At 33.7% G+C, this 16,008-nt stretch overlaps 1 protein-coding gene across 1 annotated transcript in view; it reads right to left on the reverse strand.

The window, feature by feature from the left end:
• SNTG1 (syntrophin gamma 1) overlaps positions 1-16,008 on the reverse strand; it is a 948,474-nt gene that overhangs the window by 51,706 nt on the left and 880,760 nt on the right. The window contains exons 15-16 of the mRNA XM_013047405.2: positions 10,542-10,694; positions 8,301-8,393 (exon numbers count right to left, since the gene is read on the reverse strand). Of these exons, the coding sequence (XP_012902859.1) occupies positions 8,301-8,393; positions 10,542-10,694 (246 nt within the window). The remainder of the gene's footprint in view (positions 1-8,300; positions 8,394-10,541; positions 10,695-16,008) is intronic.

The raw sequence follows: 16,008 nt of genomic DNA on the forward strand, positions 1-16,008 counted from the left end.
TGTTAAAACAGTTACTTCTGATCAAAAAATTATCTACCCTAAAAAGAAATAAAAGCCATTAAAGGTGTTATCACTGGTCCTTACTCAACCGGTGCAATCAATAGAGATGTTAAAAGGATTTAAGCTCCCTGGCTAGCCTTCTTTGAAAGACCATCTTTAAAAGCCCCCCTGTCAGGATCCCGATCCTGTCAGGATACAGAAATTTTTTTCTGTACCCTTGCCTATTAAAAACTCTATTCACTTTACTCACTCTCCTTTGTCGATGGGATTCAGTCTTCAGCTCTGTGAGGCGAAAACCTAGCTCTCCTGTTTCAATAGTATCTGAATTCCATGGTATATCACACTTCACTGGAGTGTGTTTTCCTATGAAACTTAGAAAAGTCATTGAACTTAGAAAAGTCTGTATCATGTAAGATACAGAGCACCAAAAAAGTAACATCCTTCTCATTTTTACGCTGAACATAGTAACTACTCAGTGACTTCTCCACAGTTACTTGCATGAAAATAATTCAACAGATGTCCTCCAAATCCACTCCTTTTCCAGTGTATTTCAGTTTCCCCTCATACAGTTGCTCAGGTCAGAAACTTTGGTGTTATACTTAGCTCTACTCTCTCTCTAAGCACTCCTGACTATTATGACTTATTATGACTCAGTTCCCTGCTGCTCTTCATTCTCAAAGCCTTCTACTCTAATCTTACTCTAATAACCCTCTTCCCTTCCAACATCTACTCATCTTCCCCTCCAAAGCATTCTCCATAAAGGTGCTGCAGTCATCATGGTTTGCATCATGTTACTAAGATAAAATCTCTTAGTGGCTTTCCATGGCCCTTGGCACTAATGGCATTTCAGCCTAAATCCTCCCTGTACCCAGGCATATTTCAGTGTAACTCTGAGGTGCTCTCCCAGGGGACCTGTCCTTTTATTCGGTTGCAGTCTCATGCTTTGGCTGGTGGGATTTTGCAGTTGTTCCAGCAATAGATGCTAAAGAAGAATTGCTTGTTTTTGCTTGCTTTCTTCTGCATTTGCCATCTACAAGAAAAGGACATGCCAGGACTTACCTCCTGGTTACAGGAAGAATGGGGAACAACTAGAGTAAGGTCAAATCATGACGCTTGAGGGAACCATTCAAACTGCAGACTTACAACGGAGCCCTATACAGATCAATAGTCTGATCCCATACAGTTGTGAGGAAAACAACGAAAAGACAAACATTTACTGCTGTAATCCAGTGAACGTTGCCATTGGGTGTTCAATAGCAATTTTGTGGCCACAGCTAACTGGTGTGAGTGCCCAGTTTATGAAGTCTATGGGTCCTTATTTTTCGGTGCCTGACTACTTTCGGTAGGTGCAGCCCTCTCACTCTCCTGCTCCAGCCACACTGAAACTGTCAGTCATCTCATATACGAGAGTGTTCACACACGTTGCTGCATCTGCCTCCATTGTGCTCCTTGTTAGCCACTCATGACCTGTCAACTTTCAAATGAAACGTGGTTTACTCTAAGTACCACCTATGGGCCCTTAACCTACCTTACATGCTTCCATGCTACCCTGAACTCCCTTTGCTGAGAACCATTAAACACGATTACTTGCTTAATGTCTATCTTCTCCACTGGGTGCCATGAAGACAAAGACCTTCATGAAAGCACAGATTCACAAGAACTGGAATGTAGCAGACACATGTGTTGATTGATTGATCAAAATTCTAGAAAACACAGTGCTATTGTGACGTTTTGAGGATGGCCACATAGTAGCAAGATATTGTTGGTTCTGGTGCCCTGTAGTGGGCAGAACTACCCAGCCATGTGGGAGAAATTTAAGTATCCACCTTTTAGGAAGGCTCATCTCGTGCCACTCACTGTAAAACACTCTCAATATACATTTTATTTAAATTTTACAATAATCCCATGAAAAAAAGTGTCATTTGCATGTCTGTTTCAGAGGTGAGGAAGGAAGGCTCAGCAGCTATGTGATTTGCAAAGGTTCTACAGGGGATAAAGGTGAAAGGCTGCTAATCAATGAATTCTGGGGAATTTGAAATAAACAGGGAAAAACATGATGAATTCCTGGGATTGGATGAAAAGATAGGATCTGTGGTTGAGACAAAACCCTCTGAAAAATAGCTTGGTCAGAAATAATGCTTAAGGACTTCAGAATCTGTATTTGACAATTTACGATGTTTTTATTTCTATCTTATTTAATTTTAGGATAATGCTGCAAGATATACACACAGCTGTTATTCTACTTGCTATGTGATATTAGCAAAAAATTTCATAAAAAACAAAACTGATGATTAAAGGAGAAAATCTAAGATACACTGAAAGAAGTTTTAAAGAAGTTTTTATTAAAAATATCTGACTTAAATTTTTTAAAATAATTTTTATTATTAAATTAAAAATAACATACTAGCCAAAGAATTTTTGACTCTTGCCTGCTTTTGTTCTTTATATACTTCGAATTATAAATATAGGATTCTATTATTGTGTTGCATCTAGCTAATATACTGGCATGAAAACGGGTTAATACCTCTCTTTTGAACCTTACTTTAGGGCTATCTTTGAAATGTTTGAGGGTTAAAAAAATTACCTGATGGATTGTTTCCCTAAATGTCTGAGTTTGTTTTGCAATAAATGCAATGTTCTTCATTCTCCTAAAAGCAAAGAAAATATAATTTATCTGAAGAAGAAAGTAAAAATTCCATGTAATAGAACTTGATGTTTTTGTCCATATTTAGGGACTGTAAGTTATACAACTGAGGAAGCAAAATGATTGAAAGATATTGTATAAAGGAAAAATGTTAAGGTTTATATGAATATTGTTGTCACTACATAATAGCATATCTACATTTAAGATTTCTACTTATGTAAAAGAAATTTCAAAAAAATATTCATTTTTAATCATTTCAAGCTTTCCTTTTGGGCTTTTAGGATCTACCTTTGATATGAAATAGTTGAAATATTATAGAAAAAATAGCATAAATGGTTTAATTCCATTTTGAGAGTTCTGGTTTAATTCCATTTTGAGAGTTCTGACCTATGGAATTCTTGTTATAGTTATGTTATAATTACATAAGTGCTTTTCAGAAAAAGTCAAACATATAATGAAATGTGTATGTGTACATGAAAACAATATCATATATCTTTAGGAGAAACAGTAGCTCAAAGCTCCTCAAAATTAGTGACCTTCAACTTCTCCAACATATGTCAAAGACTCTTGAAAATGAAAAGTATAAATAGAGGTCATTTCAACTTCCTTCCAAACTTTACCTTGAAACACTGTAGAAATCAGTATCTATTTAAAGATATAAATGTATTGTAGGGGTTAAGATACTTCAGGGATTAATATGTTAACAATGAATTTAATTCTGCAGCACAATTCTTTGGGAAAAGAAAGCCCTCTAATTTTATACAGAACATCTCAAAACCATGAAAGAAATTATTTCGGTTAGGGTGACATTGTCTTTTATGGCATAGAATATAAGTTCTCAAAATGCAGGTCATCATGCACAGACATGAATTTTATAACTTCCCTCCAGATAATATTTCCAAACTATAATCAATTAAAGTTAGTAATGAGTACAAGAAGGAAACGTAAAATCATTATGGTAGCTTCTAAAATAGGACAGAGCTAATTCTTAAGCATGTTACTTTTTTCACTTAATAATTTATTATCTGCATAGATCTGTTAACCATTCCTGATTTCAAAAATATTTTTGACATTCTCTGTGTTAGTACTGGTTCATAGATATACTGAAGTAGAGAAGCCTTTTAAGTAATTTATCCTAAAATTTCTCAAAGTCAACTATTAAAACATTAAAAAAAAAACCTATCAGACTAACAGTTTTAGGAAACCAATGGTTTCAGAGACTCTGTCGGGAAACTGTAATATGAATAATATTTATACTTCTCATGAAGTGTTCGGGTTAGGATTTATGGTACTCCACGCATTGCATTTGCTATTTACACAGGATAAACAGTTTTGGGGCTCCAATTATAGCAACAGAGTTGACTTTTCCCCTGGCCTGCAGCATTGGGAGTGAGGGGGAGGTCTAAGGTGTGGGATCTGATGGCTTCATCCTTATTTTAACCGTTAGAACTCAGGTGTTATTTGTTTGATACAAATAAAAGAAATTTCCCTCATTTTTAAAATTTTTACAAAATTTCATGTTTAAAAAGAAAAGTTTGAAAGTTATTCTTAATTATCAAGGGAAGACATAACTTATTTCCATTTGTGGCTCTTCATTCAGTCTTGCCTCCATCCAATCAATGCAATCTGTATACCTCTATTAGACTGACCTTTACACAGTATAAATCAGATTTAGGTCAAACATGCACTGGACCACAATCCAGGAGCCCAGTTTTTCACTCCAAGCATTTTCTACATTTCCTTCCTTATAACTTAGCTTCCATGATATCGAACATCTCTTACTTCTGTTCATACATTATTTTCACCCTCAACCTCAACTTGTAACAGTGTGTTTATTTAACCTTGTTAACCATGCATGTTTTTTTTTTTTTTTTCCTAGAACATTTCCAAGTGGTAGATGTCCAGAGGAGGGCCAAACCAGGCTTTCCCCAGGTTTTCTCCATCTCAGTCATCTACTATTCTACTGGGTTTATGCTGTCAAACACATTTCTGGTCATTTCATTCCTGTGTCTCAAACTCTTCAAAGGTTCTTCTGTTCTTAGGATCAGGTGCAATCCTTTATTAGGATCCCTTTCATAATCTGGCTCTTGGCTACCCACAAACTTGACCTTGCATCATGTCTGACCTCAAATTCTGTGTTCTCCTTACTTACAGATATTTGTCTGGATAATCTTATCCTTGGTGTCTCAATTTCCAGGAAGCCTTATATATCCCTTTCCTATCTTTCAATAGGAAACAACTATTCATTAACTATTTATTTACAAATGTAACTAAAGTCTCTGTTTGTATAAGAAATCTATTAATAGCTATAAGTAATACATATGTGAATTTTTGAAGGAATATAATGGCAACAAATCAATACTTTTAGCTATGGGAATTATATTAGTACTGCAACATCATACTTTGACATATTAATGAGAAAACCTTTTCTAACACTCAGGAAACATTTTAATAAAGATAAAGATTACAAAGAACAAGCTGAACAGTTATATGGCAATAAAATTCTATGAGGGAATCTCCCCAGCAACACTAACTGAAACAAAAGAATGGATAACCTTCTGCTACATTGCTAATGTAAACTGAAGTATGGGAAATGCAGAGTTATTTAGTGTGTCTTGTACTGTCTAGAAAGTCCAGGGAAAGAGTTTTCCCTGAGGACTTTCATGCACAAGGGACAAGTAACAAAACTAGCTTGACATTCCCGGACCTCACTGCTTCCAAACCTATAGCAGTCTAGTGTAAACTAAGGACACAAAGACTTTATTCCCTACCACAAGTATCTAATTTGGTCTTCTAATTTATTTTTTCATTATTGTCTATTTTATTTAAAAAATATTTTTTAAAAATGATAAATATGGAGAGATATATATATGGATATATGCATGTCCATGCATATATCCATATATATATATCTCCATATTTATCTGGAATCTATACTATATCATACGACCTTTGGTTTGCTTCCATAATCACTTCAAAGCTGGAGGGCCTGAGCAAGATGCAGAGCAGACTGACAAAATAAGAACAGTTAAAAGGTATCAATAGTATTGCTGCTTTGGCCTTCCTGAACCCAAACATTTAAAAAATCTGCTGGGCATATATTTTTAAAGATTCTTTCCACTGGCATATCAAGAAGAGAAAATAACAATATTATTTCACTGTTTTAATAAAATATTGGAACAAAACAAGCTTTAATTTATAAATTATAATTAATTTTTTTCTTTTTTATATTTAAAAATAACTTTTGGGCTTTACTTACTTACTTACTTTACTTACTTACTTTGGGCTTTACTTACTTTACTCCATTCCATGGAGTAAGGCCACCGTCTTGCAGTACAGGCAGGTCAGTGTTTGTCCTGACATAATTATTAACAGTTCCCTATTACTGTGCAAGTGTCAGTTTAGTGATGAATACCTTGCTCATCACAAGGAGATAGGCTCTCTCCCTCCCTCACAATTCTCAGGTGGCTTTGAAGTTAGAAACTTCCAATAAGGGAAAATGGGAAGATGGTGATTACACTGCCAAGGCCACTGGCTTTTTCTGAGTCAACCTTGTACTGACTAAAATCTCATTTTTGCTAAATGATATGCCCTAGATGGCATCATAACAATCTGCTTAGAGTCTCTTGGGTGCTCATTCCTTCCCTGCACACCCAGGCAGGAATACCTCAACATGTCATATAGAACATCCACATCTGGATTTTCTCCCTTACCACACAAAGGGATAAAACAGGACCTTGACATGGATTTAGATTATACTATCCTTAAAAATAAAAACAAAACAAAACAAACAAACAAAAAAAAAACATAAACAAAGCAACAACAACAAAAACTTAAGTTCAGGCATTCAGAAATGAGTTCAGATGAATTTTATTTTATTACTTTCCCTCTCATATATGAGGGATTCTTCCATCTTCATGTGGTAGAATTTGATGACAATTATAGCTATAATATTCTCTTTAAAAAATCACACTTTAATTTTTTTCTAACCACTTTAATTATTTTGAAAGTAATTTATTACATTGATTTAATAATTATGAAATTGAGTAGTAAAATTAGTAAATATGTTATATTAATTTAGTACTTGTGAGGCTATCCTGAATTGAATGAATATTTTATTCCAAAGAAAGTCTTTGGTCATAGGAAAAAAAAGAGATGGCAGTCTCATCTGAGAGTCATCAAAAGAGTCACAGCATCTGAAATTCCATATTTAGATAAATTTCTTTTGGCATTATGCAAAGGCAATGCACTGGATGGTCAAATCAATCTGACCAGCAAATGTATGCTATTTAATTCCACTAAGTAAAAAATAAATTGCCCATCTTTAAATAATTTGAGCTTTTGTGTGACAGTCTCAGTTGCTGGTTCATGAAAACTCCTAAGATCTCTAGACACCAGTTCACATCATACTTGACTGTGAGCTGCAGGACTGCACAATGGATTCCCATCTCTCCCAAGATCCAAAACCTCTTATTCTCAGGACACTGCCTTTCTCACACATTTATATCAAGCTTGTTTTACTTGTATTTGTTTTTGAAAATTCTGTACAATGCCTGATTTTTAGGTAGGATAAAATTTTCCCAGTAAAGGGTTACTCAGTAATCTTTAAAATCAGTGGGAAGGAATATATGGGTTTATTTCTTAGGCCATAATTTGATAAAGAAAAAAGTGGAGAGGATCTGAGGAATAAATTGTGTCATGGGAGGGAAAAGAATGTCCTCCATGGGGACCTGAACCTCAAGTCAGAAAATGCAGCAGTGACTCTGGTACTGGGAGATTATCAATGGGTGAAGGATCAGTTGTGTTTAAAGATTTTTTAGACATGACTAACTTAGAGGATTCCTTTCATCCTTCATATACACTCATCTTAGAGGAAGATCTTTTGTGGAAAAGGTATCCAATCAGATTGGACAGGACCTTTCCAAGCTAAGTAAGAGTTAATAAGGATTATATTTCTTGGCTAGAATTTCTAAACCCCAAATTCCTCCATACTATGATTCTAACATATTACCTATAAAACTAAACTCTAAAAAAAAATGTTTTCCCTGTTTGGATATTGGGGATACTGATGCAGAAAAAATAAAAATAAATAAAAAACCCTTTTTAAAAAAAAAAACTTGTATTTGCCAGTTTGGGTCTCTTTGTGTTGTGTCTCCTTTAAATGTATGACAAGTCAATCTGACGAATGAATCTCCTTGTTAGACATGTCAGGAATTCAACATCAATTTTACTCTTTAACTGATTGATGTTCTGTGAGGACATGTCAAATAAAGGAGGGAAAGGAAAAAAAAAAACTTGTGTTTGGAGAAAAAGAAATTTCCCTTAGTAAGATGCTAAACCTTTAGTAAAATGCATACATTATTATAATGCATACATTACAATATATTATAAATTATAATGTATATATATTATACATATATATTCACTTTATACACTTAAAATGTTTTTTGGAAACATGTTTGTTTCATTAAAAATTCAAGCTTTTGTGTTTCTATAAACAGAATAAAGCATGATTTTTCGTCTATTAAAAAATGAGGATCTTAAGTATGATACATGATAACTAATTAAAATGTTGACAGGAATTAGAAGTTATTTCAGTCAGTCTTAAATTACAGTGTCTGCAGCACATTCCTCAGAGCTGATCTGAATACATTACCTTTGTTGCAGCATCAAAGCAGATAAATCCAGTGCTAAAGTCAATTGTGAGTCCCATTAGATGACTTTCTAGCACACATGCATATGTCTTGCACTAGATAGAACAGAAAATATTGTTACTCCTCTTGTGATTGACCCAGTATCAGTATTAACAGACAATATTTATCAAAAGACTGTGTGATAGGTCCTAATAAGTTGTTTATACAATAGCTAACTTAATATCAGCAATAATTGTATAAGAAACATAGTATTATTGACATCTTAATATTAATAAAGCTAGATGAATAGGTTTTCACCTGCCAAAAGGTATTCAGGACCATATATTCAATTCTGCTCCTTTTGAACTTGTCTTTATCTTGTGCTATACTGACACCCTTTGCAATGTTGCCAATAAAACTGGTATAAAAATGTTTAAGTTTAGGCAACATTATGTTCTGTTATTATATTTTATAACTAAATAACACTGCATTTAGATTAAAAAAAAAGTGAACTATTAAAGGTTAAGATATTGTTCCAATTCTTGGCATATCAATTTCATGGATATTATTAAAAGAGCACTTTAAGGCACACAAACACAGATTCAGCAACCAAGGGAAAAAATATAAGAACATCTTTACCTTGAGAGTCTCTCATATAATGCTCATCCATGTGGTACAAGCTATTTCCTAAAGACATTTATCACTTGCTTCTTATTTGTATAAACCTACTGATTCTTCAAAAATCATCAACGACTTTTCACACTGAGATAAGATTAAATTATAATTTTACTTACATAAATATTTTGGAAAGACTACTAAAATAGAAATACTAAAATTTAACAATAACAAATATGAAATAAAAACTCAGGACTTATATGCTACATGATGCATCTTTTTGTCCACAGGCCAATTTTGTTTTCATTTAATTGCAAACTCTACTGGTATATTCAAATGAAGAAAAATGTTCATAATTCACAAGGAGTAAGAAAGGGAAGAAGAGAATGAGATAAACTGATCTCAAGCAAATTTTTAATACTAATCCTTACAGTATATTTATAATACCGTATTTAAAAGTACATTAAATGAATCACACTCTGACTATAATGATGGCTAAATGCATCAAGTTGCCTTCACCAAAAACCTATACTCATGGCTTTAAGCCCAGTTTGCATAGTAAAGTTATAACCATGCCAAATTACCCCTTTGAAGACAAGTTTTCAAAAACCAGCTCAAAAAACAAACTTAATGGGCCTTTTAACTTCAGTTTTGGGTCTAATTTTACTTGTTTAATGCATGGGTATCTTCCATGCTTGCATCCACCCATTACTACCTTACTAAAACTACTGTCAATATTAAGAAATCTCCAAGGCTATCTCATGCCCACTAATTTAGACATACTTGTTTGCTATTCTTAATTACTATAATTTAAAAGAATATATCAGATGAAAACATCTTCAGTACAGAACATTAAAATTTATCTCATTAAGTTCAGAATTACAAATGGAACTAATTCATTTGTAATGAATTAGTTGTATGACGAATAATCACACATTTAGATCCTGGCTCTACAAATCCATTTACATATGGCAAGTGCATCACAACTGCTCAATTTTGCCATCAGTCTCTATCAGACAGACATCAGCCACAGAAGCAACATTTGGGAACTTTATCTATTCCATGGTCCCATGAATTGGAGAGGCTGAAGGTTCTATGAAGTTTGACCTACATTTAACTTTACATTTAAAAAATAAAGCTTAATAAATATGCAGGGCAAATGCACTGTACTTTTCAGCTGGTAAATGAATAAAACAATCCCAAGCAAGCTATAACTTCGTGTGGGGAATGACAAGCACATATTACTCCAATACAAGACAGTGTTAGTTGACCTACGAAAACAGACCAAAGAAGTGCTATTGATGCTCACAAGTGGGATGAGTTTGAACAGGATAGTTGTGGCAATAGTGGTAATAATGGGCAGGAAAGACTGAAAATTGGGAAAATCTTGGTGATGATATGACCTCTGAAAAAAGTCTCAAATTACATGTATGATTTTGAAGGGTAGAGTTGAAGGGAATTATTCCTAGAAAAACCACAGTGAAAGAATGAAGCCATTCACATTAAAAGTTGGGTGGTCGTGACTGGAGAACAGGAAATTACTTTGTAAATTAATTAAAGTCATAGCATTTTCTATTTAAGATTTAAATTCTAGGGAGAAGCCATGCATTTTTAGGAGTCACAGTTCCTAAAATTTCACAGACTCTCACCTGTATCCGTTCCACCTCCAGAAAGGTTGCTGTTTGGAAGGCTCTTTCCCATTGGGCGAGGTCAGACTCTAACTCCACGGAGAAGTAGAGATCCTCCCCAGACTCAGATTGCACTGTGAAGCAGTGTTTCCGCCGGTCCAACAGGTCACTGTCCTGATGAAAACCTGGAGTTACACAGGCTCGCATACATCAATCCATATTGCTAACATGGCCATACCTTGAATCAATGTTGACTAAATTCATGGTGGAGATGCCATACTCATAAGGACTATGATACAACTAAGTCTTCATTAAAAATGGTCAGAGCAGCCTAAATTCCACATAAAAATCCCATAAAGAATGCATTTCTTTTCTGTATCAATGCTGAAGCATCCTCATGAAACAGAAGTGAAGATTTTGGCTTCTATGCTTACTAGCAATGTAGCTACCAAAAAGTACTTTACACATGAGATTCAGTTTTTACTGTGTGAAGTGATAACACAATCTCCCTTTTCCCTTACAGAGCTGTCAAGATGAAGTTAAATAATACTTACTAATATGTTTTCAAATTTTGAAAAGTTTAATAAGCATGATATTTCCCATTGAGTTGATTTCTTTAAACCTTAAAGCACCATGACAGTATTCATTTATAAGAGAAATGAAAAAAAAAATGAGTCTAGGTTATCTAAAAAAGTTGTTTTTAAAAGATACATATTTACCTTACTTATGTGACTATATTTTATTGAGTCAAAAAAAACTTTCACATGGCAATGTCTTGGTCTTACTACAAGTTTTCAACTATGTTCACACATCTATGTGTATTTCAATTTCAGAGATGTTCAAAGAAAATACAGTTAAGAATTGATGAAATTTGGTAATCCCAGGCAATAATTCAGATATAGCCTTTGAATTGGATTGTTCTGAAAATGACCAAAGAATAGTTAGTAACTTGTGTCTCCATTTCTTATATGGAGTTACATAAAGGTATCATCATTAAGCACCCAAAATGTCAGAATTATCTATTTTGGCAAGTGTTTTCAAAATAATAACTATTTTATTAGTAAATTCAATTTTCTTTTTTTTAAAATTTGGATTCTTAAAATACTAGAGGAAGATTGAATATATGGTAATAGTTCTTCTGATTGTAGAATTTAGCTGCCAGGAGATACTCACAAGCTTAAAGAAAGCTAGATTTTCTTTATATTTATGATTTTCCTATACTATTTCAAGGGGAAAAAATGAAAACATAGTATCTTAAAAAATATAGTACAATGGTAAACAATTATAAAATAATTTTTAATCATTTAGAGCATATAATGTGTAGAGGAGTAGCAAAGACAGACATTAAATAAATTAGTACTAAGTAAATACATCAAGAACATCAGTATAAGTGTCATTATAGAGAGTAAGAACAGAAGTTTACATCAAATTATATGGACAAGTTAGGGAAATGTTCTCTAGGATGTAAATTTCAAAAATGGCTGAAAGATGAGTGGAGGATTAAAGGTTGAATGGCCAGGAAGAGAACTTTGGCGGACAGAGAGGCTGGTATTGGTAGAGGCCTGAAGCAAAAGCCTCAGGTACGTTCCAGAAATCCAGAGAACAGAGAAAAGAAGAGAGAGGTTGTTGAGAGCCAATGCTGGGAAAGGAGATGAGTCACTGGACAGATCATGAATTTTGGACTTTAACATAAGCGTAATGACAGGCCGATATATATATATATATATATATATATATATATATATATAAAATAGCAAATCCTCTATTTATGTTGTAAATATTTCGACTTCTCTATTACTTATTTGAATTGATAACCTTGGCACAGAAAGTGTAACTAAATACTACAGAATTTCTGGAAACCCCTCCAGTTTTATGGTTTATTCAATGGGCCTTAACTTTCCTTGTAATATAAAGTTGTAACAAAATAATCAATGTCATTAATAGCCAGAAACTTTTGGTATTTTTCCTTCTCCTAAGTTACATGTTGCCATTAAATCTTAAAATAATCTTCATTTAAGATTTTCTGTTTTCTTGGCAGTAAACTCTTTGAAAACTTGAATTAGCATCTTCAATTACATCACCTAAGCACTGAAGCCCTCAGAGATAGAACCCTCTATTTAACTCTGAAAATAGAAGTTGGACATCTATGAACACATGTGGTTATTGTCTATTGCTGCTTATAGAACACTCCTCAGGCACTGACTCGAACGATAACTGCTATGGGCATCCAGGCCCTCAGTCGTTACAGTTTACTGGGGGAGACAAGTATGTAAAAATAATAAAAAGCATCATGACAGTTATATACAGCTAAAGTGCTAAAGAAACAGAATAAGGAGCAATAAATCATTCTTGAAAGTGGAAAGGAGAAAATTTTGTTCTAGGAAGAGATCGCCTTATCATCAAGGACTTAGGAACTTCTGCAAGAGCAATCGACTGCAAGACTCATGAGCTCAGGTGCTCCTGCTAAGAAATGCACATTACTGCCTGTGCCATGAAAACCCCTTGAAGCGTGTGAGGCAGGAAAGAGGCAGAGTACACTGCTTTACAGAAGGAAGATGGGAAGAGTAACATGTTGGAATCCTTTTTTGAAGTATAGTGAAGAGCAATTATAGCTCAAGCATTTGAAAGAGCTGCTTTAAAAGTAATCATCCAAAATATCCATACTCCTCTGTCTCTCCCTCATGCTGTCTACTGAAGTGCACCTGCTATAGTGATAAGAACACAGGCTGTAGCCTCAGATGCTGTCTGGATTCAAATCTCAACTTTTGCATTTATTAGGATGTGCCAAGATAATGCATATACATTTTAGCATAGTTTCTGACATCAATATCATGTTGATATTTAATAAAATAAATATATATGGCATTCCCTAATCTCTACTTCCTTAACTTGCTCTCCATACACTTTATCTTTAGTCAGAGTGTGAGTTTGGGTCCAGTAGGAACAGTAGCCTCTGTAATCTCTGCTCATTGGAAAGTACCGCTTAATTAATAGTAATAAAATAACAGCTATACACATTTTGAGCACTATTTTTGTGCATTGATCTCATTTTCCATTTCTGCTTCAGAAGTAATCTCTAGTTTTTTAGATTTATCTCAGGTCTTCTGGACACTTTCTACAGATTAATATCCAGATCTTAGGATTTGTCTTAGATTCACAAAGCAATATTACACAGAAACAACATACTACAGCTATGTTTGCTGTTAATATATATGCTTTTCCAAGGTATTCAGAGGACAATAGTAAACCAAAGCATTTTTTAACTTAAATAAATAAATAAATAAACTATGTGTTTAGAATAATTATTGAGAGCATAGACATAGCAAGCCATAAATTTTTTATTGTACTTTAAACATGTAAGATTAAATGCAGAAAATGCTGCCAAAAATCAGCAAGTTATCCCTATGGCAAAGCTTCCACATATATTTATATGGTTTCTTCTCTCCTTGACACTGCAACTGTTTCATCCAGTATTTGCTAATCTGGCAAGTCACTTGTTTCACACTTTTCCAACCACACTTATTATTGTTCTAATAATAGATATTTTTTTCTTCAAGTTAATGACACTTGTGGGTTTGAAAAAGCAAATAAAAAAGAATGGGGAGATGAAGGATAAATATTTTTGCATTGTTATATTAAATATAAGCTACTTTATCAATTACATGACTTAACTAATGTGTTTTTGACTGTTATGTTTGCTATTGCTTCTTTTACTTGTACTTACAGTGAATAAGGAAATCATTCAATTATTAGGCATGATTGTGTAAAACAAATAAAAATTTAAAAAAAACAAACAAAAATGTAATTTTTAATAAAACAAGAAGAAGAGATCCAGTAAGGGTTCTTTAGCTACAAATAATAATTTCTATTTTTTGCAAATATTTTAGGGACTAAAAATGAGAGGGAAAAACATACCATCAAAATTAAATTTTACCAATTAATTTTGAATTAGACTTTCAAGAATGAGTGAGTCTCTAAAGGGACTTATTAAATCTACATCAAGTCCTGTACAAAAAATGATATATTTTTTTAAATTTATTTATTTGAGGGAGAATGAGTGAGAGAGAGCATGAGAGAGGAGAAAGTCAGAGGGAGAAGCAGACTCCCAAGGAGCTGGGAGCCCGATGCGGGACTCGATCCTGGAAGTCCAGGATCACGACCTGAGCCGAAGGCAGTCGCTCAACCAACTGAGCCACGCAGGCGCCCCCCAAAAATGATATTTTTAATGGCACTATAATACTATTTTACATGTTAGATGTTGAAAAATAAAATCAAACCAAGTGAGTGCTTTATGCAATATGTTAATTCTCTTTTTTTGGATTTTAGTTGCCTTATCTGGGAAAAGGAATAAAACTTTAAATCTCTTTGTTCTTCTTAGGCAATTGGAATTCCTGATATAAATGGACATAATAAAAAATTTCAGAAAAAAACAGAAAGCATATCTTTCAAATATAACCTCTATATTAATCTGTATAATAATCCATCAGAACAGGCTATCATCCTCATTTCCCTGATGAGGGAACTAGGTCTAGGACATAGTAGTCAACCCCCCATACACACACTTTTAAAACCTCTTTGGCCCTAGGGATTAAGATTCCATAAGTTTGGAAGCCATTCAGCTTAAATATGAACATCAATTTTACCACTTCTTTTCACATCTCTTAGAATCAGCTTAGGAATTTTTAAAAAGGGGATGATAGTACCTTTCTCAAGGTTCTTAAAGATTAAATGAATTGATATGTGTATATCACTTAGGAAAGTAATAAGCACATACTAATGCTCTGTACTATCATCAATATCACATAATATCACTAATAGTCACAATATTAGCCATCACTAATACTGACTATTACTAAAAATCTGGAGTAGATCAGACTCCAAATCTTATGTACATTTTAGCGCACACACACACACACACACACACACATCTTTCTCTGTAACATAGTGTAATAGTGGTATAGTAGAAGGTAGGATATATAAGGGCAGTCAGGAAGGCTTCATTTTCTAACAAAATTTACTACCAGTATTCACATGGAAAGGGAAACATGTTTACTGTAACTGTTTATTATATGGGCAAACTTCACTCTTTTGCCATTCTCTAGATATTTGTGTGTGTTGTATGCATATGTGCCTATTTGGGTGTGTAAATTTGGACCCAGTTTAAAACAACTTCCTAAATGTTAATTAATCTTGAATCCTTATAGATATTCAAGTACTGTTCCTGTTAAAAAATATCTTCCCTTGACAAATATTGTATATATTATAAAATCCTTTCAGGCATCCCATTATCCACTTTATATTTGGGAACATTAAGGTTTGGAAACCAATAACCTAAACATGTATACATACCGAAAATTCAGAGGGTCTAAAACCCTATCCCACAGGGTTAATGAAGTTGAAACTACCAGAAAGTTTAAAGCTTGTTTTTCAGAGACTTGTTTCCCACTGTTCAGCTATTGTGTGTTTTCAGATCCCACTAACAAACCCA

This window comes from Mustela putorius, unplaced genomic scaffold, assembly GCF_011764305.1.
Source record: "Mustela putorius furo isolate JIRA1106 unplaced genomic scaffold, ASM1176430v1.1 tig00000151_pilon_pilon_pilon, whole genome shotgun sequence".
NCBI classification, from domain to species: domain Eukaryota; kingdom Metazoa; phylum Chordata; class Mammalia; order Carnivora; family Mustelidae; genus Mustela; species Mustela putorius.